This window comes from Dendropsophus ebraccatus, chromosome 10, assembly GCF_027789765.1.
Source record: "Dendropsophus ebraccatus isolate aDenEbr1 chromosome 10, aDenEbr1.pat, whole genome shotgun sequence".
Classification (NCBI taxonomy): Eukaryota; Metazoa; Chordata; class Amphibia; order Anura; family Hylidae; genus Dendropsophus; species Dendropsophus ebraccatus.
In genome coordinates this window covers 78,785,624-78,811,707 of record NC_091463.1, presented here as the reverse complement: position 1 = coordinate 78,811,707, position 26,084 = coordinate 78,785,624, and the positions used below count along the sequence as shown (strand labels likewise).

At 45.0% G+C, this 26,084-nt stretch overlaps 2 protein-coding genes across 2 annotated transcripts; one reads left to right on the top strand and one right to left on the bottom strand.

Moving 5' to 3' along the window:
- Positions 1-6,595: 6,595 nt before the first annotated feature.
- LOC138802991 (histidine-rich glycoprotein-like) lies at positions 6,596-11,763 on the top strand. Its single transcript, XM_069986798.1, has 4 exons — positions 6,596-6,702; positions 9,468-9,667; positions 9,753-9,824; positions 11,492-11,763. Exons 1-4 carry the CDS (start codon positions 6,681-6,683, stop codon positions 11,606-11,608), a joined length of 411 nt encoding a protein of 136 aa, XP_069842899.1. The 5' UTR covers positions 6,596-6,680; the 3' UTR covers positions 11,609-11,763.
- A 3,824-nt stretch (positions 11,764-15,587) lies between these two features.
- On the bottom strand, positions 15,588-25,090 carry YIF1B (Yip1 interacting factor homolog B, membrane trafficking protein). The gene is made up of 8 exons (XM_069986797.1): positions 24,970-25,090; positions 22,512-22,738; positions 22,284-22,388; positions 20,217-20,295; positions 20,072-20,129; positions 17,928-18,083; positions 17,222-17,315; positions 15,588-16,633 (listed from the first exon to the last, which is right to left on the bottom strand). Exons 1-8 carry the CDS (start codon positions 24,995-24,997, stop codon positions 16,478-16,480), a joined length of 903 nt encoding a protein of 300 aa, XP_069842898.1. The 5' UTR covers positions 24,998-25,090; the 3' UTR covers positions 15,588-16,477.
- Between the last annotated feature and the right edge of the window lie 994 nt (positions 25,091-26,084).

The following is a 26,084-nucleotide window of genomic DNA, read 5'->3' as shown; positions in this document are numbered from 1 at the left end:
TCGTTTGAATCTAAACGATAATCGTTCGGTTGAAATGCAGTTAACGATTAACAACCGAACGAGAAATCGTTGATCGCTTTATAAGACCTGGACCTATTTTTATCGTTGCTCGTTCGCAAATCGTTCGCATTGAATAAGACGTCGTTCGGTGGTTCGCAGTAGATACGAACGCAATAGCGAAGAAATAGTGAACAAAAAACAATCGCAAATACGATCATAAGTAACGATTATCGTTCCATGGAAATGAGTAAACGTTTTCAGGTCTTTCGCAATAGCGGTCATTTGAGATCATTAATCGTTAACGATTATGCAAACGATAATCGTCCGGTGGAATAGGGCCCTTATAAAGCGATCAACGATTTCTCGTTCGGTCATTAATCGTTAACTGCATTTCAACCGAACGATTATCGTTAAGATTCAAACGATTTAACGATAATCTGAATGATAATCGTCCGGTGGAATAGGGCCCTTAGATGAAAGGTTATGTTCTATCCACAGGACGGGGATAACTAGCTGATCACTGAGGGACCCCCACCACCTATCAGGCTAATAGGGTAATAGTGAATAGAAATGGAATCATGGCTCCATTCACTATCTATGGGACTTGGTAACACAGGTAGTCACAGCCCCTGGTATCACTCAATTCCTTTACACTTTAAGGGATCCTCCATTATCAGGACTGCTGAGGATCCCTGCTGCCCCCACCAATCACCTAAGGATAACCCTGTACAGCAGGGCACATGAGACCCCCTTAGAGCAGACTTTTTATGACCCCCTGACCCTCTAACACATGGATGGGGAACTTTCGGCCCTCCAGCTGTTGCAAAACTACAACTCCCATCATGCCTGGACAGCCTTCGGCTGTCCAGGCATGATGGGAGTTGTAGTTTTGCAACAGCTGGAGGGCCGAAGGTTTCCCATCCCTGCTCTAACACATAGACCAGTCACCTGGATGCAACAATGGAGGGCGCACACTACCTCAGGCAGCAGGGGGGCACATAGCCGGGCAGCTCTCACCAGGCTGCAGGGGCCCCAGGGAACGCCGCTCCGAATCCCCAGCTGAACCCACAGCTGTTTATGGAATCCAACACTTCCGCGTTAAGCCCCGCCTCTCTTAATTGTGACGTCACGCCGCCGCCCATATCCTCCAAACACGCATGACGACAGTGGGAGTCTTTGCACCACATTCACTCACACCACATACCGCACGTCTTATCCAGTTTTATTACATTTGCGCGTTATACAGCATACAGCGTGTAAACTAGTGTCAGAGAGAGTCTTCAGCACGTGACCCAAAGCAACCAATCAGCTTTCAACTTTCACAATACAAGCCGCAAGCAGATTGGTTGCTATGGGCAACGTGTCCCTGCACTGTGTTTAAAGGGGTTATCCAGCGCTTCAAAAACATGGCCACTTTTCTCCCCTACTGTTGTCTCCAGTTCAGGTGCGGTTTGCAATTAAGCTCCATTTACTTCAATGGAACTGAGTTTCAAAACCCCGACCCAAACTGGAGACAACAGTAGCGGGAAAGTGGCCATGTTTTTGAAGCGCTGGATAACCCCTTTAACAAAAAGGCTTGCATGGCAGTTTTCTACCCCAAAGAAATTTTACATTTATGTCATTTTGCTTAAAAATTTGCAATTTCCACCACGAAAGGGGGGGGGGGTTTGTGTAGTGACACGATGGCCATGTTCTTACTGTGTACATTCATCACACATCTAGGGACAATTTATTAAATGTAGCACCATTGAAACCGGCATGAAGGAAAACACTTGAATAAAGACACAAAAAAATTACAAATAATACATTTCCTCCATGGTCTTTAAATAATAATAATAATAATATTTATTTGTATAGCGCCAACAGATTCCACAGCGCTTATTTAAATATATAAATACAATACAGGCTATATTTATATTAAATTATACAATGAATAAATGAGTGACAGAAAATGTAATGTCCACCTCTTTGTAAGGAGTGTAATGGTTATAATATCCTAATGCCTATAAAGACGTTATTATGTTATCACCATTACTACTAATATACGTATTGATCATTTACTATAACTGTTTATGAGGTCCCTATCACAAAAGCTGTTGATCCAGAAGAAGGTCATGCGTATGGCTTTTAGGTTCTTGCGTGCAGCTGAACTCTGAGGGATGAATGGCAGAAATCAATGGGAATAAATTAATTGTATATTAATATTTTTTGGGGGTGAAATAAAAAATAATTGCCATTCTGCAACCTTTGGGAGGGAATACTGATGTTATTCACTATGCAGGAAAAACTGCTGGTCTGTAAAATTACAACAAATCTTAAAGAGGACCTGTTTCCCCCCCCCCCCCCCCCCCCCCCCCGTGTCGGGGTGACAGGCTCCCGACCCCCCGTTAGAGCCCCCTATACTCACGTGATCCCGCCGTGTCCAGCTTCCTGAGCCGGTCGGGTCACGGAGATATGAGCGCCCGAAGCCTGGCACGCGTGCTGACAGGAGAGTCCGGTGCCCATAGAGAATGACGGAGCATCGGACTCCCCATTCATTCTCTATGGGCATCTGACTCTCCTATGAGCGCACGCGCCGGGCTTCGGGCGGGGGATTGGGGTTTTGAAACTCAGTTCCATTGAAGTAAATGGAGCTTAATTGCAAACCACACCTGAACTGGAGACAAGAGAGGGGGAAAAGTGGCCATGTTTTTGTAGCGCTGGATAACCCCTTTAAGGTCATGTTCAGACGATGGATGAACGTTGGCCGTTGTTTGACATGTTAAACAACCGCAGGTGTCTCAAATGTTCACCATACTGCATTATCGGCTGGGTGAACATCACTTCTTTCTAATTGAAATGCGGGCACATTTGGGTGTGTCCACAGTCCAATTAGCTATAGACAACAATGTAAAGTATGTCCGGGAGCCTTACTTTACATTGTGAGAACAGGCTGTTCTATACTATTTAGTGAACAGCGGCCGCACAAGATAGACCTGTCAGTTATTTTGTGCAGCTGCCCAGAGCACCGGCCCTAGTGTATACAGTGTGTATACACCACGGCCAGTGTTCTATATACTTCAGTGCAGTCTATTATCGTTAGTTAACAATGGCCGTTGTTGTAAGCTGCACTACTGCCACAAGACAGCCACACTGTGTGTGAACTGTCAATTATTTCTAGCATCTGGAAACAACGGCCAGGTCAATGATTTCCACGGCCGTAAATAACAACAGTTGTTCAGTACCTTGTGTAAACAAAGGTCATTGTTTGCCTTGATTTCAATGCAACCCCTTTTTTATGACAAAAATGGTTGTTGTTTTAATCAGCAACAAACAACATTGTGTGAACATAGCCTATGCCTGTATCCATGTTTTCCAGGCAGCCTTGGGGCTGCATCCAACTTCTCCAGCCACCAGAAGTCAAATGCCACACACTTGGGTTCAGTGCCCGATGTTCGCACTTCCCTAATCAGCAGCCCTGCAGGTCCTGTCTGTTATATCTCCTAGTACCTGTCTGCTGGGAACTGCTGCTCCATACTTAGTATAGAGCTGGAAGATTACCTACTTATAGAATAGTGCCATGTTCTTGCCCCCAAGCTAAAATGTGCCATCCAGTCCCTGATGGCTGGACGTATTAGTTGGCACCCAGCTTTTCCAGCTAGATGAATATGTGCAGCTTACAATCATATATTCACTATATTGGAGGTGGGATCGGTATAGTAGTCACTCATAGACAGTGTTTTGGAACATGTTATTTTTTCTGTACAGGGTGAGCGGATAGGTCACTGCCTGGTGACAGGTCACTCCGATGAGACGTGAGTCATTGGTTGCTCATACACAATAGACATTAATATTTTACAAGCTTTGGCATTAGGGTGTAACCTGATCAGATATCAAGCGATCAACACACAATGACTTCCAGTTTTACAACCAAAACTTAAAGGGACATTCCATACAATAACATCTCTCTCCTGTGCACTGGATAGGCGATATACAATTCAACAAGTAACGCACCAAGTAGGAGAAGTAGGAGAAATTGAATGAAACTTTATACTGTATGTATGATGATGTGATGATATGTTTGATTACAATATTAGATGAAAAGAATATATTTACTGTACATGAGATATGGTTGGCCATGGCGGCATTCCATATGGCACCCTACAGCACATTTGCCCACAGATGTTGGCACCTGGCCTGTAGATCCTGTAGACACTTGTAGGATACTGAATCTGGTGTCCCAGCTAGTTCCAAAAATGCTTGATAACAGATAAATCTGGCATTCCTGGGAAACCCTTGCTGTGTGTGGATGAGCAAGCCCTCCCATAGACAGCTGGTATAACACTGAGGCTGGCGGGATTCCGTGGTGGAGAGTTTTGTCACAGATTTCTGCTTCTTTTACTCTGTGTGAACTGGCCCTTATAGTCCACATATAAATATTTTGTAAATACATTACCTTATTTATCCTGCATTCCTCCTAAATAAAGATGCCCATACACTTTATACTAAAGTCGGCCAAAGTCTAGCCATGGCTTACCACTCCTGGCTGTGCCAAATCTTTTCGCCATGGGAGATGACTGTCGGCTGAACATTGTGAGATTTGTTGTGAGATTTCAGCTCTGAAGCCTGCAGAATTGAACTATAATACAGACTGTAACCAACAAAACACAGTAATCACTGAACTCAAGGAGAACAGTGAAAAAAACTCCAATGAAGTACTCAATCAAGAGTCTCCACTGATGCCCCCAAAAATTTAAATATGCAAAACAAGAGTCCGTGGAGCCTCAAAACACGGGATAGCCAGATATCTCTAGCCTGTTGCCACGGGGTGCCTCCATGATGGGGAGAGCACCACACCACCCTGATAGATAGCCCCTTAAATCCCACTTGGTTGCACAAACACAAACAGGGAGGCCCCTGGTATTTCCCTGTTTGTGTTCCAATACTCGCAACCGAGTGGGACTTAAGGGGCTATTTATCAGGGTGGTGTGGTGCTCTCCCCATCATGGAGGCACCCCGTGGCAACAGGCTAGAGATATCTGGCTATCCCGTGTTTTGAGACTCGCAACCGAGACTCCATGGACTCTTGTTTTGCATATATAATACAGACTGTAACAAGATAAATAGTTATGTTATCCATATAGAAAGTTACTCGTTGATTCCATATAGAAATTAAAATGATGCTTAAAGCGGCACTATCAGCAGGTTCGGGCCAGTGATGATAACCTGCTGATAATCATAGGACTGCAGAGCCGCTGTTCCTTCTCCCTTGTGGTCCGGTAATGGGCAGATTTTTGATAATTCCTGATATGCTAACTAGGCGGGCCGGGAGGGTAGGCTAGGCGGGCTGAGCGGGTGCTCCTGGCAGACGGGGAACACCCCAAATGCTCGAAACAGCCTAATTAGCATATCAGGAATTATTAAAAATCTGCCAAGTACCGGACCCAACGGGAGACGGAACAGCAGCACTGCGGTCCTACGGTAATTAGCAGGTGGCGCATATCAGCAGGTTCACTGGCCCGAACCTGCTGATAGTGACGCTTTAAAGGAGAACTCCGGCCAAATTTTTTTATATGTTATTTCCTAAGCAAAGTTAGACAAATTCCTAATGTACGTTAATTATGGGAAATGCACAAATAGCGCTATTTCCCTTAATTTTGTATTTCAGGTACTTCAATTTCTCAAAAAAATATTACGTCACAACCTGGGTCTATACGTGAGGTGTCCAGCAGGGGGCGCAGTATATGTAGACATAACGGTAGGTTCACACTACGGAATCCGCGCGGATAAGTTCCAGCAGATTCCATGGCTTGTATGCGCTCACGGCCACGCGCGTCCGCCCCTGCCTTAGACACCATTCTATATCCGGCTGAATTCCACAAATCTGCCCGGCCATAGAATGGTGCCTATGGAGCCGGCGGAAAGGCGCGCGGCCGTGCGCGTGTACAGCCGACGGAATTCCGCAGAATTTATCCTCAGTGTGAACCCACCCTCACATGGTAAAAATAACAGGGTATATAGACCCGGGTCGTGACATCACATTTTTTTTTAAAGAAATAGAAGCCTGATCTACTAAATTGAGGGAAATAGCACTATATGTGCATTTTCCATAATTACTGTACATTAGGGATTTGTCTAACTTTGCTTATGTAATAACATATTATAAAAATAGATTTTGGCCGGAGTTCTCCTTTAAAGGCAGACCCAGTAATTTCTAAGTATGTCTACTATGTATGCCTCCAGATTGGGGGACCTACAGTGTAATTTGACAACCCAAGCTCTAGGCCAAAATGTATTGCAGTGTGCACAAGTCGTGGCCTGTCCGCCCCTCTACAATATTTGCTCCTTGCTTGTATTTTGGAACGACTACATTGCCCGTAAGTAATGTGCATTTCTCGCTTGTGTACACAGCACTAGTCTCCTGACTCCCCATGACCAGATAATTCAGGGTTCCCTCCAGCAGGAATATTTAGCCTGGCTGCTCGCGAACATCCCTGCACAATACTCGGTCTGTAATAGAATATTTATAACCAGGCTGGATGCCGCCCCAGGCTCAGGGGTGTATATTCCCCATCATGTCACCTCCTCCAGTGGCAGGGGATAAAGGCTCAGAGTCCAGGACACACCTAGTTCTATATAGTCAGTGTGCCAGCTGCCTCTCCTCATCCCAGTGCTCAGAGATACACCGACCCAGCCACATCATGGACTTCAATCTGTCTGCAGGTAAGAGAACTCTTATGTGCACCACATTACCTGAGCAGTCCAGAAGCTGAGATATGGGGAGCTGTATTGATATACTGTATAGCTGCTTTAGGCTCTCTGCTCATCTGTCCTTGTACATGTCTGACAGCAGATGACAACCCATGTATAGTTTTTCATCACTCGGGAGTATTTTATAACCAAAAACTGTAGAAGATCTGAGTGGTGTGAACAAAGACAAACTAGTTCTTGTGTCTTCCTATGCAGCTTTGCTACGTTACACTGAGCCTCCATCTTTTTATACCAACACGTCTGACTGATTATTTTTTTAATATACTGTGATTTGGGGAATTTCCAGTGTCCCTGTAAAACCTTCGACATATCAAAGAGACGTGTAAAAAACTGTCGTGTTTCAGACCTCCCACTAGAACAAGGTGGGAGAGACGCCTGTATATACAGTGATGAGGAAGACAGGGGAGAAGCATCTAGCAGGGTGCTTCTTCTACCTCAATGTGATGATTGGAGGGAATCTGAACACCCAGACTGCCTCCATCGTTTGGGGTGGGTACGGAGTTTACTGCACCCTAGAGATGAGCGAACCTTGAGCATGCTTGAGTCCATCCGAACCCGAACTTTCGGCATTTGATTAGCGGTGGCTGCTGAACTTGGATAAAGCCCTAAGGCTATGTGGAAAACATGGATATAGTCATTGGCTGTATCCAGGTTTTCCAGACAACCTTAGAGCTTTATCCAACTTCAGCCGCCCCAGCTAATCAAATGCCGATCGTTCGGGTTCAGATCGACTCGAGCATGCTCGAGGTTCGCTCATCTCCAGCACTATGTTTATTATGAAGTTCAATGTGGACAGATCCTAAACTTCCTCCTTGCTACTGTGTTTCCCCGAAAATAAGACAGTGCCTTATATTCATTTTTGCTCCCAAAGAGGCACCATGTCCTATTTTCAGGAATATTCACCAACATCCTCAGTGTGAGCAGCAGGAACCATGGATCAGTACAACGCTGGCTGTGAAGGTCCACAAGGGGATTAGGTGAGTCCCAGAGGGTGGCGGTAGGAGGCGAACTTACTTTCGGGGGTGCCTTAGTTTAGGGTGGGGGTGCCTTATTTTTGGGGTGTCTAATTTAGGAGGATATCTTACTTTTTCGGAAACACAGTAGAAGCATCCAGAATTCTTAATTTAAATCTATGGCTGGGCAGTGGCTTTTAGAGCTAGATACACAAAAATGAGTGAAAATGTTGCCTACAGGATTGTATTATCAGTGATACGTTTGATGTGTTCTCCATCACAGAGAGGTGGAGAACTGGTTTCTAATACACCTGATCCCCATGTTCCCTTGGGAGACAAGCGTTGCTATAGTAGGGTTTAATGCTGTCAGTATATACGGGTGGTTTACACAAGTCCTGATAAGAACAGGGTGGGTGATGTGTTATACAGGGCTGTAGAACACTCCTTGCTTCAGAAACTTTGACAGTTCAATACTTTATTGGATTGTCCTTTGGGTGTGTACTGTACAGGGGTTATGGTAGAGGTGAGTATGGGGCTAGTATAAGGTATCTCCTGTAGCCGCACACAGATTAGTAGGTTGCATTTGAAGCTGCAGCTCCTAGAAATGCATTGAGTAGCATTATCATATTGTGCAAAAGGGGCTGCTTGCCCATGACTAGTCCGACAGCCTGACAGTCAGCTGAGCACGGCAGCTCCTAACACTCCCAGTTATCATCTGTAATCACTTTCATGCTGCCTAAACTATGAATCATTGGGAGGGGGGGTCCCCGGTGGTTTCACCCTGTCTAGTCGGCCTTGATTGATAGATCTCTTCTTAAACCAATAGAGAGATCTATCAATCAGGGCTGGTGAGAAGGAAGAAATAGGGTACGTAATAATATTTGATAAATGCATGCAAAGAGTTCCATAAAACGCTAGAGATGAGCGCAACTCATGCATGCTCGAGTCCAAACATTCGGCTTTGACTACTGGTGGCTGAAGAAGTTGGAGTACTGAAAAACATGGATACAGCCATAGGCCATAGGCTGTATTTCTGTTTTAGGGTGGGTTCACACTGAGGAATTCTCGCGGATAAATTCCACAGAATTCCGTCGGCTGTACGCGCTCACGGCCGCCCGTGTCATAGACACCATTCTATGCAGGGGCGGATTCCGCCGAAAGAATTGACACGTCAATTCTTTCGGCGGAATGCGGAATCAGCCGGCCCATAGAATGGTGTCTATGGAGTCGGCGGAAAGGCGCGCGGTCGTGCGCGTACAGCCGTCGGAATTCTGCGGAATTTATTCGCAAGAATTCCTCAGTGTGAACCCACCCTTACAGTCAGCCTTAGGGTTGCATCTATTTCTTCAGCCACCGGTATTTAAATGCTGAATGATCGGATTCATGCATGGGAGGCGCTCATCTCTATAAAACTCTCATAAAGCACATCAAAAAGCACCAAAAAAGCTAAAACAAAAATTGTGCAAAAAAAAAAAAAAAAGAAGAAGAAAAAAGTCTAATTTGATGCTAGTCTTACAAGTTCCATGCGGTCGTGCAACTCATTCAAGTCCATAGGGTCATATTGCAACCCACAAGTGGCTGCGACCTCAATCCTGCAGTGGCAAAGAATGAACCCTAGAATGAAGGTGTTATTTGGTTGCAGCCACTTGAGGGTCTAAACTCTATTCACTTGAATGACTGGTACAGTTGGGTGACGGACGGGACAGCCCGATATTCCAATTCCAGTCGATAGATAATAATGTTCTAAATATTATCTTTTCACAGCAGTTGACCCTAAGAAATGTGATGATGCTAAAAAGCATGATCATAAGCATGGAGACCACAAGCATGGAGAACATAAGCATGGAGACCACAAGCATGGAGACCACAAGCATGGAGAACATAAGCATGGAGACCATAAGCATGGAGACCACAAGCATGGAGAACACGGGCATGGAGAACATGGACACTGCAAAGGACACAAGGTGCAGCCATTGATACACTGTAACGTAATTACAGCCATACTGTATATATCTGTACAATATAATATAAGATCTGGTGTCTTCACAGGGTGAGCACAGCAGCTCCAGTGACTCCAGTGATTCCAGCAGCTCCAGTGGAAGTGACTGTGAAAAAGGAAAGGTATGAGGATAAAGGGCCGACTTCTAGAGAAGCATGAAAGGCAACAAGACCGACTTTAGACTACCATCATATAGACACATTGTAAATCCTGTATTATGGATATAAGGTCAGGTTCACACACAGTAAGTGACATACTGATTAGGTGTTGGTGGAATATCCAAGCACTTTTACTCATTTAACGTTTTATCCTGATAAATGGTTTAGGATTTTGGTATTCTTTGTTATATCACACTGGGCTTCTTACATTAGTCTTCATGTCTAAGGCCCCTTTACAAATCAGGATAATCTATCTTATCAGGATAGGGTTCTATTGGGCACGGATATCCTTTAGGATTTTTTTGGAAGGGACAGAACCCTATGGGCGCGTGACGTGCGTCCAGAAACTTTTTGGAATGCCAGATGTCCAGGCCAGCGCCAGCACCTGGGGAAGTGCCGCTGGGTGCTGATGCTGGCCCTTTAACTGTATGTGTTCCTAATGAGAAGTGCATACAGGTAAATGTAGCACTGTGTTCGGCTGGGCAAGGAGCCATTGGCTCCTGGCCCTATCAATCACCCTTCTGGTTGGAGGCAGCATTATGTTGGGGGGTAGAGAGGCTGCTTTCTCCCCACAGTATTGTGGCACATGAGTGACATCACTTAAAGGAGAAGTCCGGCAAAAGTTTCTTATGAAAGTATTGTATTGCCCCCCAAAAGTTATACAAATGACCAATATACACTTATTACGGGAATTCCCCCCCCCCCCCCCTGCACTTACTACTGCATCAAAGCTTCACTTCCTGGATAAATTGGTGATGTCACTTTCTGGATAACATGGTGATGTCACTTCCTGGATAACATGATGATGTCACTTCCTGGATAAAATGGTGATGTCACGCCCTGACTCCCAGAGCTGTGCGGGCTGTGGCTGCTGGAGAGGGACACAGGGCACTGGAGGGACACTAAGCATCCCTCTTCCATCATCCTCTCCAGCAGCCACAGCCCGCACAGCTCTGGGAGTCTGGTCGTGACATCATTTTATCCAGGAAGTGAAGCCTTGATAGAGTAGTAAATGCAGTGAAAAAAGCACTTTATAAGCATTTCCCGTAATAAGTGTATATTAGTGATTTGTATAACTTTTGAGGGGCAATACAATACTGTAATAAAAATTTTCGCTGGCTTTCTCCTTTAAGCACTGGCAGAGCCAGAAGACAGGAGCACAGTATGAATGAGTATAGCTTTATAGTATAGTATAGTATAGCTCCTGATCATTGTTTTCTGGCTGTAATAGCAGCCACAGATGTGTAAGGGGACCTAACTTCCTAGCAGCCCAATTTCCTGCATGCCTGCTTACTGCATTACTGGACTTGGACATTGACCGGTGTTTCTCACATTGTAAATGGAAAAAATCTGATTAAGAATTTGAAGTTATGATGCTGCACAGTACAGAGCATCAGCTGACACCAGAAGGGAAGACACTGTGTGTGTTATTGAGGTATTAAAGTCCAAAGGGTTCAGCTGGACAGAAGGTCTTAAAGGAACACTAACCTAGATTATCAGTACAGCTGAAAGCATTCTACAGTTCCCTGTTATCATCCATGTCCTCATATCTGGTCCATTAAACAGAATGTGAGCACAGCCTAAACCATAGACTTGATCCTAATCTTAATATACGTGTTCCCTATATACAGTCACATGGAGAAGGCCATGAGCACAAGAAGAAGGAGAAGAAGCTGCATAAGGAGAAGAAACCCAAAGATAAGAAGGAGAAGAAAGAGAAAAAAGAAAAATGTGAGAAGAAACATTAACGGAAATATTCTGTGTTCTCTCGCTTTAAAATCACTGAAAAATAGTTTATGTTCATCAGTTCCTCAGCAGCCGATAGGAACACATTTTCGGCCATCTTGTATCCCAGGCTGCTCTGTGTGATGTGTTAATAAAGGTCGTCTATAATTTACCTCAATCCATAGGTAACAATATAATGATTTTTTTTATATACTATAGTTTTTTGTAATCAGTGATTAAAAACTCAGCTGTGTGATGTGTCCTTAGTGGGTGCATACGCTTTATAGGGCCAGACACTAGTTGCCCCACGGCCTCTGGTATTTCACTAGCTGTCATATATGCAGATTGGGGTATTTTTCACACCCAAAAAACATTTGTACAGTGTGAACTGTGAAACCGCAGTGTATACCCCCAATGGGATGAGTACTGTAGAATCCTATGGCACGTGGTTTTTGCCAAAATATGTTTTAAAAAACTCATCCTAGCCTGAGAGGCAGCATTCAGTAACTAATGTATCACTTTATTCCAAAACACCCTTGTAGTTTTTTAGTGGAAAAAAGCACACACATAAAAAAAAGTTTATGCACCCCAAAATTGGTGCAGCTGCTGAAGTATTGTTACAATTGCCATGGGTGACACAATTCCGTCTCGGAAGTAGGAAATGAGAGACAGGATGGTATAACACTGGGAGCTGTGATGGAACAAAGGTAGGATCTCCCGATAATAAATGTAAACGAGCGCCGATCTGCTTGATCGGCGCTCGTTTACTGGGCCTATTACATGGCCCGATAATCGTTAAACAAGGGCTGCAGGGACATTGTTACCGATGTCCTTGCAGCCCTTGTTTAAACTTTATACATTACCTGTGCAGGCTACAGGGCTCCTCTTGTTCTGTGCTTCTCCCGCGGCGGTCCTGCCCAGTGATTGGCTGAGCAGCCTGTCAGCTGAGACAGGCCGCTCTGAAGCTGGAGCACACGGGACACGGAGAGAGGCACAGAGCGAGAGGAGCCCTGCAGCCTGGATAGGTAATGTATTCTTCTTTGCTAATAGCCGCGCACTGCTATTACACGTCGGCACCCGACAATTATAGGTCAGAACCTGTATCAACGATCAGCCGATAACAACGATCATCGGCTGATCGTTGTCTTTATTACACAGAACGATAATCGTCTGGATAGGGCCGATTATCGTTCCTTGTAATAGTACCCTAAGCATGTGCGTCCACCTGGGCACTCACAGAGGTGGACGCAGCAAAACTATTATATATAACAGTTAGATGGACAGCAGATGGGCCTCCTGGTGCTGGAAATGCATTACATTTTCTGTATGTGTCACTGTCTGTTGTGCAGAGCTGTAGAGGGCACTGAGCATGGTGGCATTTGGAACAGAAATAAAGAAGTTGGCATATGATTTTTCATAAAGGCAGGCACGAGGAGCATGGTGGGGGCATTTTTTCACTCATTAACACTTAAAAACTGGTCTGGCCAAGGTTGGTGGAGACAAATTCTTTGAAATAACTTCTAAAGCAGTGCTTCTAAATTCCAGTCCTCAGGCCTCACCAACAGGTCATGTTTTGAGAATATCCCATACAAAGAACACCTGTGATAATACCTGATGCACTGACTATAATTATATTACCTGGGAAATACTAAGGAAATCCTCAAAACATGACCTGTTGGTGAGGCCTGAGGACTGGAATTGAGAAGCACTGACTTAGGGTATATGCCCACTACGGAAATCACTTGGATAACTTTCCGCAGATTCCGCCGCTCGTCCCTACGTGCTCCTATAGACTCCGTTCTATGCGTAGGCAGATTCCACTGTCCATCTAAAGAATTGTCATATCAATTCCTTAGGCGTACAGTAGAAATTCTCCTGACCATATTAGCGAGTCTATGGGACTGATGGAGATTAACGCGGGAGCACGTGGGGACGAGCAGCGGAATTCGCATATACCTAGAAAGAATACCTTTCACGGTGAAGGCCGATGGAAGTTCAGATTGCTGTAAGAACATTCTAAGCATTCTTCAAAGGGGTTATCCAGTGCTACAAAAAATGTCCACTTTCTACCAGAGACAGCACCACTCATCTGCAGTTTTTTTTTTTTTTTTTTTTAACTCTTAACTCCATTGAAGTGAATGGAGCATAATTGCAAACCGCACCTGGACTGGGGACAAGAGTGGCCATGTTTTTGTAGCACTAGATAACCCCTGTGATAGGACTTAGCTAATGTAGGATCATGCACTGATCACTGGTCAGTGGCTCCTTCAAATGAGCGAGTGACCTAATAACACACGGCCAGAGCAAACAGGACACACTAGCGAAGCAGCATCGCCAACACCACGTCTGATGGTAGGTATATGGTGATTTAAAGGGCAGAGACCTGGTAGCACGTCTCCTCCCAGGAGCTTCTTTGTCGTGTCTGTATCTCGCTGCTGCTTCTAACTCGGGATGAGCAGTATTCCTGTGAGGCTGTATCCACAGCTCCTCATATAACAAACCTGAACCCTGCCGTGTGCTGATGTCTCTAAAGAGCAGGTAAAGGCGTTACATATGCCAGCTGGTTATTAACAACAAGGATATGTTTCCTTTGAGACAATCCTGATACATGGCTCCCATTACATGTTGGTCCCCGGAGTGCTGACACAGATGCGTACTCTGTAATGATTATACCGGCCTAGTACAGATGTAGCTCTTAGAAGGCAATGCTCACGTGAATATAGTGTAAAAAAAATAAAAATAAAATACAGGTACATCCACTGTACAGATATGCATTCAGATTTGTGGATGGATAATCCATAATGGAATCCAGGACCAGCAAAGTTGATGAGGATTTTCTCTCCACTTTAATGCAGAAGTAAAAATTTGCAATTGAATTCAGGACTTAAATATTTGCAGTAAAATCTACAAGTACGTAAGTTGTGTGATAAAAAGTCAGGAGTGGTCCCTACCTGATGATATGCTGCAGCCGAGCACAATGGTGGTGTGTCATCACCGGAGCCAGAACAGAGGGCAGGCGGGAGACCAGAGAAGCCTCCGGGCCCTCTTACATGAGGTGGCAAACAAGTGCAGATCAGCTAAATCAGCTTGATCAGTTGTGTGGCCGGGCCTCACAAAGGATCATTTTAAATGCATTGTTATTAGCCACACATCCGAGGGAGGACAGGAGGGATGTGCAGCCAATAATGGTAATCAAAGAGGTTATCCAGGCTTAGAAAAACATGGCTGCTTTCTTACAGAAACATCGCCTCTCCTGTCCTTACTTTGTGTGCGGATTTTGCAGCTCAGTTGCATTGAAATGAATGGAGCCAAATTGTAATACCATACACAAGCTGAGGATGGGGGGTGGGGAGCTGCTGTTTTTTTGTGCTTTTTCTAATCCTGGTTAAACCCTTTAATAGATAATAATAGGACTGACCAAAAAAACATGTGAACCTAATCTTAAGGCCCATTTACACAGAAAGATTATCTGACAGAAACAGACTATAAACAGAGATCAGGTCATAAAGGAAAGCCTGAAATTTTTCCTTTTTTAAAATCCATTCCTGGCTTTGTCTTGAAATCTTTGGCAGATATTCTGTCAGATAATTTTTCCATGTAAATGGACCCTTAGGATTATTTCATGCACATAAACCATGCTTTAAAAGGAGTAAATCAAGGATTAGAAAAAGCACAGGTACTTTCTTGCAAAAACAGCACCACCCCTGCCCTCAGGTTGTTTGTGGTATTACAGTTCAGCTCCTTCACTTCAATGGAGTTAAATGAGCTGAAAACCCCACACCCAAACTGAGGACAGGGGTGGTGCTGTCTCTGGAAGAAAGCAGACATGTTTTATTGAGCCATGATAACAACACGTAGCTGATTAAAGAGAATCTGATATCGTGCTACAAATTCAAGCTTTCTGTGCTGTATCTTACTAAAAATCCTCTCATTACTATACAAGGTGCTCGCTCTAGCCACAAGGGTGGAATAAATGGCAGAAGTAATAAAAAAAAAAGTCAATTTGACACTGGAAAAGTATTAATTTAATGTACAGATGGGATCAGACTATGGAGCCTACACTCCTGGACAACACAAGATTCATAGTCACACGTGTACAATTCTTTACTGTGCTATGCAGACACTACTATAGTGACCCGGCATCGTATCATAGCAGGATCACGCCTATAGTGTCCACTAATAAAAAAAAAGGAAAGCTTGGTGTACCCATAGCTGAAATAGTTAATAAGGCAAAGTCCTGCAGTGTACGGAGTCCCGTGACTTCCTAAACATTACTAAAATCAAAACGCGCAGGTTTTCAGAGTCCAATGGTGTGCCGCTTCGTGGGGCCATATACATTAGAAGTTGTGGGTGTGGACACTGTACAGACACTTCAGATGTGTGTAAAAGCGAGGACATAAATAGAGTTTGCAAACAAAATATTACAATCAATGGCTTTGTGGTAAAATGTAATGCGTAAACTAGAAAGGCTTTCTGTTGTTTCTGTTTCCTAATACTTATTGGCCCTTCCATTGGCACACAGAAGCGTAGCCATATCTAATGGATACTTAAGACAACAGGTAGCTGCTAAAAAGAAGGGGGTGCTTCATATATGGGGGTCATCAGGAGATGAAGATTTCCCAGACTGCATTTATGGGGGTCCTACTATCATCTCAAGTAGTCGTTGTTGTCCAGTTGCCCAGGTTAGCAGATGTTTCTGAATGAAGAGAAGTAGTAGGGACCCCTACACAAATAATATCCAGTCGGGTCCATGCACAGAAAACAGTACAAAAAAAAAAAAAAAAAAAAAAAAAAAAACAGTTAAAGAAGGTTGGAGTGGCGCCATCCTGACATAGGGCTGATGTTCCAATATGGCACCTCCGTCTTCAGAACATGCTTTACCAGGTGGGGAATCATCTCACTAGGTGGTATGTCAGCCAGTACATGAAGATGGGCTGCACAGCAGCGATTGCCATAGTCAAGTACATACGCAGCTGGTTCCTGGCACCGCGTACCAGAACACCCTCTGCTGCCGCTTCTGACAGGATCTTTAACCGCAATGTTCTAATCTGGGAAGACAGAACAAAAAATACTTAAAAAGCCAGAAAAAAAGCCAGAATTATGACTTACTGATAATTCACTTTTCATGAGTCCATCGTGACAGCACCACATGGAGGATGTTACCTTTGACCTATCAGGTCCTGTTAGGTCAAAGGTAACATCCTCCATGTGGTGCTGTCATGTAGGCAATGTGTAAAAGTTAATTAGTTTATAAAGGTAATGAACAAAGAGGTGTCCTAACAATAGACATTGATGGCATATATGGCTGATCACATGTGCTGACAATTGTCCTGCCTCTTTTGGTAGAAGCTATGTAGAACTAACAACAATAAAACAAACACCTGTCAGATGTATATGGCGGATACTCTGTATATACAATAAGGGGGAGATTTATCAAACATGGTGTAAAGTGAAACTGGCTCAGTTGCCCCTAGCAACCAATCAGATTCCACCTTTCATTCCTCACAGACTCTTTGGAAAATGAAAGGTGGAATCTGATTGGTTGCTAGGGGCAACTGAGCCAGTTTCACTTTACACCATGTTTGATAAATCTCCCCCATAGTGTCAATTATATTACACTCGTATTCAGCACTTACCGTGAAAAACACTATGGAGATGCAGCACCAGCTTAGGACAATGTAGTAGCCAGTTTTCCCAAAGAGAAGTCCCGACAGAACTCCTGAGATCATCCTGAATAAGAATATAGAAGTGAAAAGGATCATAATATGAGTATTCAAATTTGTAGTCGGTACAAACATAGAACTGCCACCCCCATAATCATTGAGGCTCGGGCTACACGGCTATTTCAGCAGTGACAGGGGTCACACGATCAAAGATCACCATGTCCCACTATGTGGACACAGTTTAACATGGCAACATCCACTCACGCAAACCCTGATGCTGCCAAAATTGCTGTGTAGGCAAAGAAATGATTGTTAGAAGGATTTCATGACAATATCCAAATCACAAAGACTAATCTGCAAGGAGGAAACCTGACAGTAAGTGTCCAGTTTCCAGGTGGTGCCACCACAGGGGAAATGAAGCATTACGCCAGGGATGGGGAATATTCAGCCCTCCAGCTGTTGCAAAACTACAATTCCCATCATGCCTGGACAGCCAAAGCCTTAGCTTTGGCTGTCCAGGCATGATGGGGATTGTAGTTTTGCCCCAGCTGGAGGGCTGAAGGTTCCGCATCCTTGCATTACGCAGTGCCCTTGCAAACTAAAAAGGTAGTCAGAATAATGCAGTACAGGACTTCAAACAAAAACGGAATATGGTATCCTCCATCGCCTTTCTACTCACCCCACATATTTGTAGCCAGAGAATGCAATAAGATCTACCGTGGTGAGGTCAGTGTTAACAGTCACCAGGTAGAGGCTGAGGAGGACGGCAAACACTTCCACTATGAGCCAGGCTAAAGCAGAGCTGGCCTGCATGCCCAAGATCTCCGGGGAAAAGCTGAGGATTGGAAACAACATTAAGACGCCATGATTAGAATTCAGACACATTACAAGAACATATACAAGCAGCATCCTTACTAAGGCTGCGTTCACACTACGAATATTTCAGTCAGTATTGCAACCAAAACCAGGAGTGGATTAAAAACACAGCAGAAAGGATCTGTTCACACAATGGTGTAATTGAGTGGATGGCCGCCATTTAATGGCAAATATTTGCTGTTATTTTAGAACAACGGCTGTTATATTGAAATAATGGCCGTTATTTACTGTTATATGGCGGCCATCCACTCAATTTACATTGTGTGAACAGATCCTTTCTGTGTTTTTAATCCACTCCTGGTTTTGGTTGCAATACTGACTGAAATATACATATACTGACTGAAATATACGTAGTGTGAACGCAGCCTAAATTAGGATGACATCTAGTGGTGAAGAGTGATCACAGCAAGAAATCTGGTTCAAAGTGTAAAGCCCCACAATGACAGAGGTTACACAGCTTGTCATCTACCATGAGGAAAAAAAATAAAGTGTTCACATGAACACTGCCTGTGAGAACCCCCTCCCCCTCCTTATGAAGAACAATAGAAGTCAAATACAATGAAGGCGGTCACGCTTCAGTAATCATCACTTCACAGAGGTATATACAGTCCAAGGTATTACAACACATATCCATATTTAGCACTGTAATGCAAAGTAATGTACACTGGTCCTTAACCCTTAATTTTTCAAAAACTATGTGAAATATTCCTTGACTTTAAAGGCTATAGACACCTTTTTTACTTCATATATATTTCATTAGAAATATTTTGCTATTTTCCTGCTGTAGAGTCTGTGCAACTCCATTACATAGCCTGCTATCCTGCTGCTTATGACAGACAAGCTCTGGAGAGATGAAGATACAAGAGAGACAGAGAGGAAAGACTGTAGGGGAAGGGGGGCCATATTGACCATTGGCATCTGTCAGCACAAGGGGTGAGGGGATTAGAGAGGTAGAGGAGGAAGCAGCATCCTTGATGCAAACACATCACAGCCAGCATGTATTACTGGGAGGGATACACCAACAGGAGAAAAATTAAACTAAGATCAGGTTACACTACAGGTTGGAAAACAAAGGACAGTGTCTGAAACGTTAAAGAAAATATGTTATGGAAATGTAGTCTAATCTGCAAGAGGAGCTGAGTAGACTCAGTTTTGTAGGAAAAATTTTATGATAACTTATCATTTATTCATCTAAATCTCTGCACACAAGCAAGACCAAGCAAGCAAGACCAGGAGTTGATTGAAACCACAGAAAGGCTATGTTCACACACTGTTGAAATTTAGTGGATGGCCCCCATTTACGACAAATAATTGCCATTATTTTAAAACAATGGAAATTATTTGCCATTAAATGGCGGCCATCCACTAAATTTGAACAGTGTGTGAACATAGCCTTTCTGTGGTTTCAATCCACTCCGGGGTTTGGTTGCAAAATACTGAGCAAACATACTGTGTGGGAACATAGCCTAAGGCTGTATCCAACCGGTAATTAAAGGGAACCTGTCACCCCCCGTGCCGGGGTGACAGGCTCCCGACCCCCCGTTAGAGCCCCATATACTTACCTAATCCCGCCGGGTCCCGCTTCTGGAGGTGGTCAGGTGACGGAGATCTCAGCCGCTGCAGCCCGGCGCGCGCGCTGAGAGATGAGTCCAACACCCATAGAGAATGACAGGAGAGTCCAGCGCTCCGTCATTCTCTATGGGTGTTGGACTCATCTCTCAGCGCGCGCGCCGGGCTGCAGCGGCTGAGATCTCCGTCACCCGACCACCTCCAGAAGCGGGACCCGGCGGGATTAGGTGAGTATATGGGGCTCTAACGGGGGTCGGGAGCCTGTCACCCCGGCACGGGGGGTGACAGGTTCCCTTTAAATGCAGAGAATTCAGACAGACTTGAAGTTTGCTTATCTCTATTTATGAACAATTCACAACAAAGACGCACAATACTCACTTGTTCTGTGTTCCCAGAGCCAGCCCAGCAACCAGAATATAAGTGATAAAAGCCATGACTATTTATAAAAAAAAAGAAGAAGATATAATTAAGACTTATATGAGACATAACTTATTTTGCATAGCAAAAAAAAATATTGTCCTACCTGGAATGTACAGGTCCGGAGCATTGACATCAAATCGTGGAGCTACAGGGATATCTTGCTGGTACCGGACCTCCCAGTCCTAAAACATACAACGTAGAATATTTCAGTAACTTTTCCGAAACATGTGACTGGTTAGTAAGTCATATGAAGTGGCCATTAAATCATTGGAAAAGATGCTAACAGACATAAGCCATAGCAATCATTCCCATAGGTCAGCGTTTATAACCCTGCGGCTATCCTTGCCCTGATATGGTAGAAGTAACTTAAGTGCCGCAGGTTGAGGGACACTTTCCCAAAGGTTAAAGGAGAAGGTCGACAAATTTTTTTTTTAAAGTATTGTATTGCCCCCCAAAAGTTATACAAATCACCAATATACACTTATTACAGGAAATGCTTATAAAGGGCTTTTTTCCCTGCACTTACTACTGCATCAAGGCTTCACTTTCTGGATAACATGGTGATGTCACTTCCTGGATAACATGGTGATGTCACGACCCGACTCCCAGAGCTGTGTGGGCTGTGGCTGCTGGAGAGGATGATGGCAGAGGGATGCTCAGTGTCCCTCCAGTGACCTGTGTCCCTCAGTGTCCCCCTTCTATTATCCTCTCCAGCAGCCACAGCCCGCACAGCTCTGGGAGTCGGGGCGTGACATCACCCTGTTATCCAGGAAGTGACAGCACCCTGTTATTCAGGAAGTGAAGCCTTGATACAGTAGTAAGTGCAGGGAAAAAAGCACTTTATGTGCATTTTCCGTAACTTTTGGGGGGCAATACAATACTTTTTTTTTTTTTTTTTTTATCCAAATTATTTTTATTGAAATATATGCATTTTTTCTTTAACAAACAAAAACTCCCCAGAGGGCATACCCTCCGACCCCTACCCTCCCTAACCCTCCCCCCACTCCTCAGTCCTGTCAGTTCCACAGTCCTTGTGAGCATACATAGAAGTCTGCAGTCCACGGTTCTCGACCTCCTTCCACCGCGTGAGTGGGTCTGCAATTGAAAAATGTTCACCAAGGGCAATTAAATGTAAAGCACGACCAAGTAGCCTGAATGGGCCATGCCCTGCACACCTCCCACCAGCCAGCGGAGACAAGATACAGGCAGTGATAGCATAAATCGTCCTTCTTCCCTGCCCACCCCACCTCCCAGCCTATGTGTGAGAGCCAGTGGACCCTAGTTCAGGGATAGCCAACCATTTTCCCCAGAGTTTCTCAAATTTCTTGGATGTTTTTCGTTGTTCATACGCATATCTCTCCATGCCAATCAACCAATTAACCTTCCCCACAAATTCCGATACCGAAGGAGGGGTCTCGTCCAACCAATGCTGCGCAATGAGTTTACGCGCCATAAATAGAATACAGGCTACTGCAGTTCCAATACAATACTTTAAAGGAGAAGTCTGTCAAAAATTTTTATTAAAGGGGTAGTGCGGCGCTAAGAAATAATTCACAGAATAACACACATTACAAAGTTATACAACTTTGTAATGTATGTTATCTCTGTAAATCGCCCCCTTCCCGTGTCCCACCCCCCCGCACGTGTACCCGGAAGTGTGGTGCATTATACATACCTAAACCGTGTCGCGCCCGTCCGCCATCTTGTGCCAAGACGTCATCTTCGGGAGGCCGGCCGAATCGCTGCCGCTGTCCCCGATGCCGGCCCCCCTCTGCAGCGTCATAACTGTGCTCAGCCGCGATTGGCTGAGCACAGTTATGCTCAGCCAATCGCGGCTGAGCATCTGATGACGCTGCAAAAGGCGGCCGGCACTAGGGACGGTCGGAGCGGTTCGGCCGTTCGTCCGAAGAGATGGCAAGATATGGCGGAAATGCGCGACACGGATCAGGTATGTATAATGTACCACACTTCCGGGTACACAGGCGGGGGTGGTGGGACACGGGAAGGGGGCGATTTACAGAGATAACATACATTACAAAGTTGTATAACTTTGTAATGTGTGTTATTCTGTGAATAATTTCTTAGCGCTGCTCTACCCCTTTAATGGTCAGTATCCACCTTTGTTCTAGATGAACAGGAGTCAGATTTCCTTACTGATTCACAAGCTTACCTGGTGCATATAGGGGAAGAGGAGGAGCCCAATCTTTTTCCCAACATAAACTGTGTCCACTGCAAAATAATACTTGAGCTTGTTTACTGGGATGATTCTGTCAATCTGCAAGATATAAAAGACCTATTACACACATACAAGACAAGAGACCGCCATGGTCATTTCTCAGCATCAGCAGAATAAAGACCAAAATTCATTCTTAAGTATCCTCCTATACCCGGCGCTCACATTTTTGTCCACCATCTCTTTTCCCTGAGTGGCCAAGCTGCTTCCATAGGCCATGGCAAAGTTGGACATAGGTTCTGACAGAAAGGCTTGAGCAGGGATGCCCAGAGCTGGAGAGCCATGGTTGGGGTATTCTGTGCCATGAGGTCCAGGCGCGGCACTTGTGTCATCAAACAACTGATGTGGAGTGGCCATATTGGGGTTGGAGCCTCGAAGGCGCCTCTTTGAAGCTGTTAAAGAAAACACATGTGGGTGAACTAGTACATACGGTAACCATTGCATATACAGTCCTGTAAAAGAGCTGTCCTCAGTGTATGGGCTAAATGTGTGTTCATCAGCTCGAATCCTAATGGTCTGTTTGGCTGACAATCCCCCGCCTTTATAATAGAGCCCCAAGGGTCATATTCACACATGCAAGATTTGTTGCGGAAATGTTTCCAACTGTCCTTCTCATCTGAAATATCCCCATTCACATGAATAGAACTACAAACTCTACAGCAAGTCTGCTGCTTGTGCACTTAGCCTTGGGCTGCTTTCATATGTGCACAGTATGTATGCAAGTCCTGGCCTGACTATCTAGAGACCTGCACTGAAAACATCTCAGTGATCTCCAGGCCTGCAGCAGGGACTGACTTCTGTATTACACACAGTTGGAGGTGGCTTCATGCAGAAGCTAACAAGGAATGCAGGAGAAACATTAGGGTGGTATGACTTGTGCAGACATTGAATACATGGATTACTCTGTATTACATCATTGGTGTATTTACTATACATGTAAATGTGAGGGTCTAAGTCAGCTAGGCCCTCCAGCTGTTGCAGAACTACAATTCCCATCATGCCTGGCTCTCCAACTATAATGGGAATTGTAGAACAGCTGGAGGTCCGCTGATCAAGAAAGCCACTTTATACAGAAGGGTCCCTACACTACACAGACTCCTCCAGTCTCCTGAGCCTCCAACATTAAAGGAGAAATCCGGCAAAATTTTTTATTCAAGTATAGTATTGTCCCCCAAAAGTTATACAAATCCCCAATATACACTTATTATGGGAAATACTTATGAAGTGTTTTTTTCCCTGCACTTACTACTGCATCAAGGCTTCACTTCCTGGATAACATGGTGATGTCACTTCCTGGATAACATGGTGATGTCACTTCCTGGATAACATGGTGATGTCACTTCCTGGATAACATGGTGATGTCACTTCCTGGATAACATGGTGATGTCACTTCCTGGATAACATGGTGATGTCACTTCCTGGATAACATGGTGACGTCACTTCCTGGATAACATGGTGATGTCACGACCCGACTCCCAGAGCTGTGTGGGCTGTGGCTGCTGGAGAGGATGATGGCAGAGGGATGCTCAGTGTCCCTCCAGTGCCCTGTGCCCCTTAGTGTCCCTCTGCCATCATCCTCTCCAGCAGCCACAGCCCGCACAGGTCTGGGAGTTGGGTCGTGACATCACCATGTTATCCGGGAAGTGACATCACCATGTTATCCGGGAAGTGACATCACCATGTTATCCAGGAAGTGACATCACCATGTTATCCAGGAAGTGAAGCCTTGATGCAGTAGTAAGTGCAGGGAAAAAAGCACTTTATAAGCATTTCCTGTAATAAGTGTATATTGGGGATTTGTATAACATTTGGGGGGCAATAAAGTACTATAATAACATTTTTTACCAGACTTTTCTTTTAACTCAGGGGAGGTAAGAACCAGCTCTGTTCTGCTCTGCATAAGTATCACCCACACCTTTTGTTTGCACGCAAAATCAATGGAACGTTGTACAGTTGCACACGTCACCCACAGGCAAAAGAATGTATACTATGTGGTGTATGTACTGTTCCAGGAGAACACTGAAAAACTGAACATATAATCACTGGCCTGGCATACGTATGGTCGTACTAAATCAGAAAAGGTTGAGTATGTTTTTTTATTTCAGTTGACGCCATGCCCTATCCAAGCCAATGGGTGCAAAGCGTTCTGCTGGACCTATGTGAACAGACCCCTAGGGGCCTATACACAGAAGATCATGAAGACCCCCAGGGTTCAGACGGCCCCTCCCCCCATTCAGTGTTCCCCAACCTGACGTAAAACTACCACTCCTACCAGGGCATGATGGGAGTTGTAGTTCTGCAGCAGCTGGAGGGACCCAGGTTAGGGAAAAAAACTGATGTTAATAGAACAGGAGGAGATAGCACCGTATGGCAGACAATACAGCACTAACACTTAAAGGGGGTGATCAGTCAGGACAACCACTGCCCCCACATAATACTGATAGGGTCACATGGATTACCACTACCCCCACCTGTACCCCTAATATCAGTCACTACCCCTCACCATACAGCCCCCTCCTAGGCTTCTACCTCCAACACGCCACACCATGTGCAGGGCAGCTCACTACACCGTCTCCCATAGTAACCCGGCTCCACCCACCCCCAACACCCGTCCACTACTTACGGGCCCTGAAGCTGCTCTCCCGGTTCATGGCTCCGGTTTGGTGACGCTACCTCGCCTCCTCCTCCTTACCAGGTGACGCGCAGGCACTCCGCAGACCAATCACAGCGCTGTGTTAAAGAGAGGGTATGTTAATAAAGTTTGTTGAGTCGTAGAAAAAAAAAAAAAAACGAACGTAAGCGTCTGCGATGTGGCATAGGAGGGGCGTCATGACGTCATATTAGAGAATAGAAGGGTCGGGCTGGGATACGTCACGTTAGCCGGTCAATAGGGCGCAGTGTACGGGGAGTGTTGCTTGCGTGTCAGTCCTGATATCATGTGGCCCTACAGCCGGATCTCATATATCAGAACAGTGTATAATGTAATAAATAAAAATAATAATTATATAGTGAAACTTTAAATTGACATATAATTGATGAAAGGCCACGTGATATACACTAAAACATAGGCCAAAAGCCTGAGGCTGCTCTACTGATTATGCAGCTGTGTTGTCATGGAAAACTTGTCTATCCTTTTCTACAGTGTATTTAAAGGGCTTATCCAGGGCTACAAAAAACATGGCCACTCCCCCCCCCCCCCTCTCGTCTCCAGGTCAGGTGGGGTTTGCAATTAGGCTCCATTTACTTTAATGGAACTGAGTTTCAAAACCCCACCCAAACTGGAGACAAGAGGGGGAAAAGTGGCCATGTTTTTGTAGCGCTAGATAACCCCCTTAGGCTGCCTTCACACGTACCGACTCGCAGTGTTAATAACGCTGCGAGTCGGCTAGGTCCTGGCAGATCACTGTCAGTACATACACGCAGCAGTCTGAACGACCGCTGCGTGTATGTAAATCTGCTGGCCGCTTAACCCCTTCTGATGCCGCCCGCCTCCCGCTCCCCTCTGTATACATACCTCCTCGCTCCACGGGGTCCCGACGTCCTGCTCTCGCGCCTGGCCAATCAGTGTGGAGCGAGGACAGGTAATGTATACAGAGCGGAGCGGGAGGCGGGCGGCATCAGAAGGGGTTAAGCGGCTGGCAGAATTACATACACGCAGCGGTCGTTCAGAGCGCTGCGTGTATGTACTGACAGTGATCTGCCAGGACCTAGCCGACTCGCAGCGTTATTAACGCTGCG

Bases quoted from the DNA above. Each gene is read 5' to 3' on its own strand.
- LOC138802991 (XM_069986798.1), top strand. From the start codon at position 6,681: ATGGACTTCAATCTGTCTGCAG. The intron at 6,703-9,467 runs GTAAGAGAACTC...ATCTTTTCACAG, and splicing joins GGACTTCAATCTGTCTGCAG to CAGTTGACCCTAAGAAATGT. The intron at 9,668-9,752 runs GTGCAGCCATTG...GTGTCTTCACAG, and splicing joins GACACTGCAAAGGACACAAG to GGTGAGCACAGCAGCTCCAG.
- YIF1B (XM_069986797.1), bottom strand. From the start codon at position 24,997: ATGAACCGGGAGAGCAGCTTCAGGGCCC. The intron at 20,296-22,283 runs GTAAGCTTGTGA...TGTATGTTTTAG, and splicing joins TCTTCCCCTATATGCACCAG to GACTGGGAGGTCCGGTACCA. The intron at 17,316-17,927 runs GTGAGTAGAAAG...ATTCTTATTCAG, and splicing joins TCTGGCTACAAATATGTGGG to GATGATCTCAGGAGTTCTGT.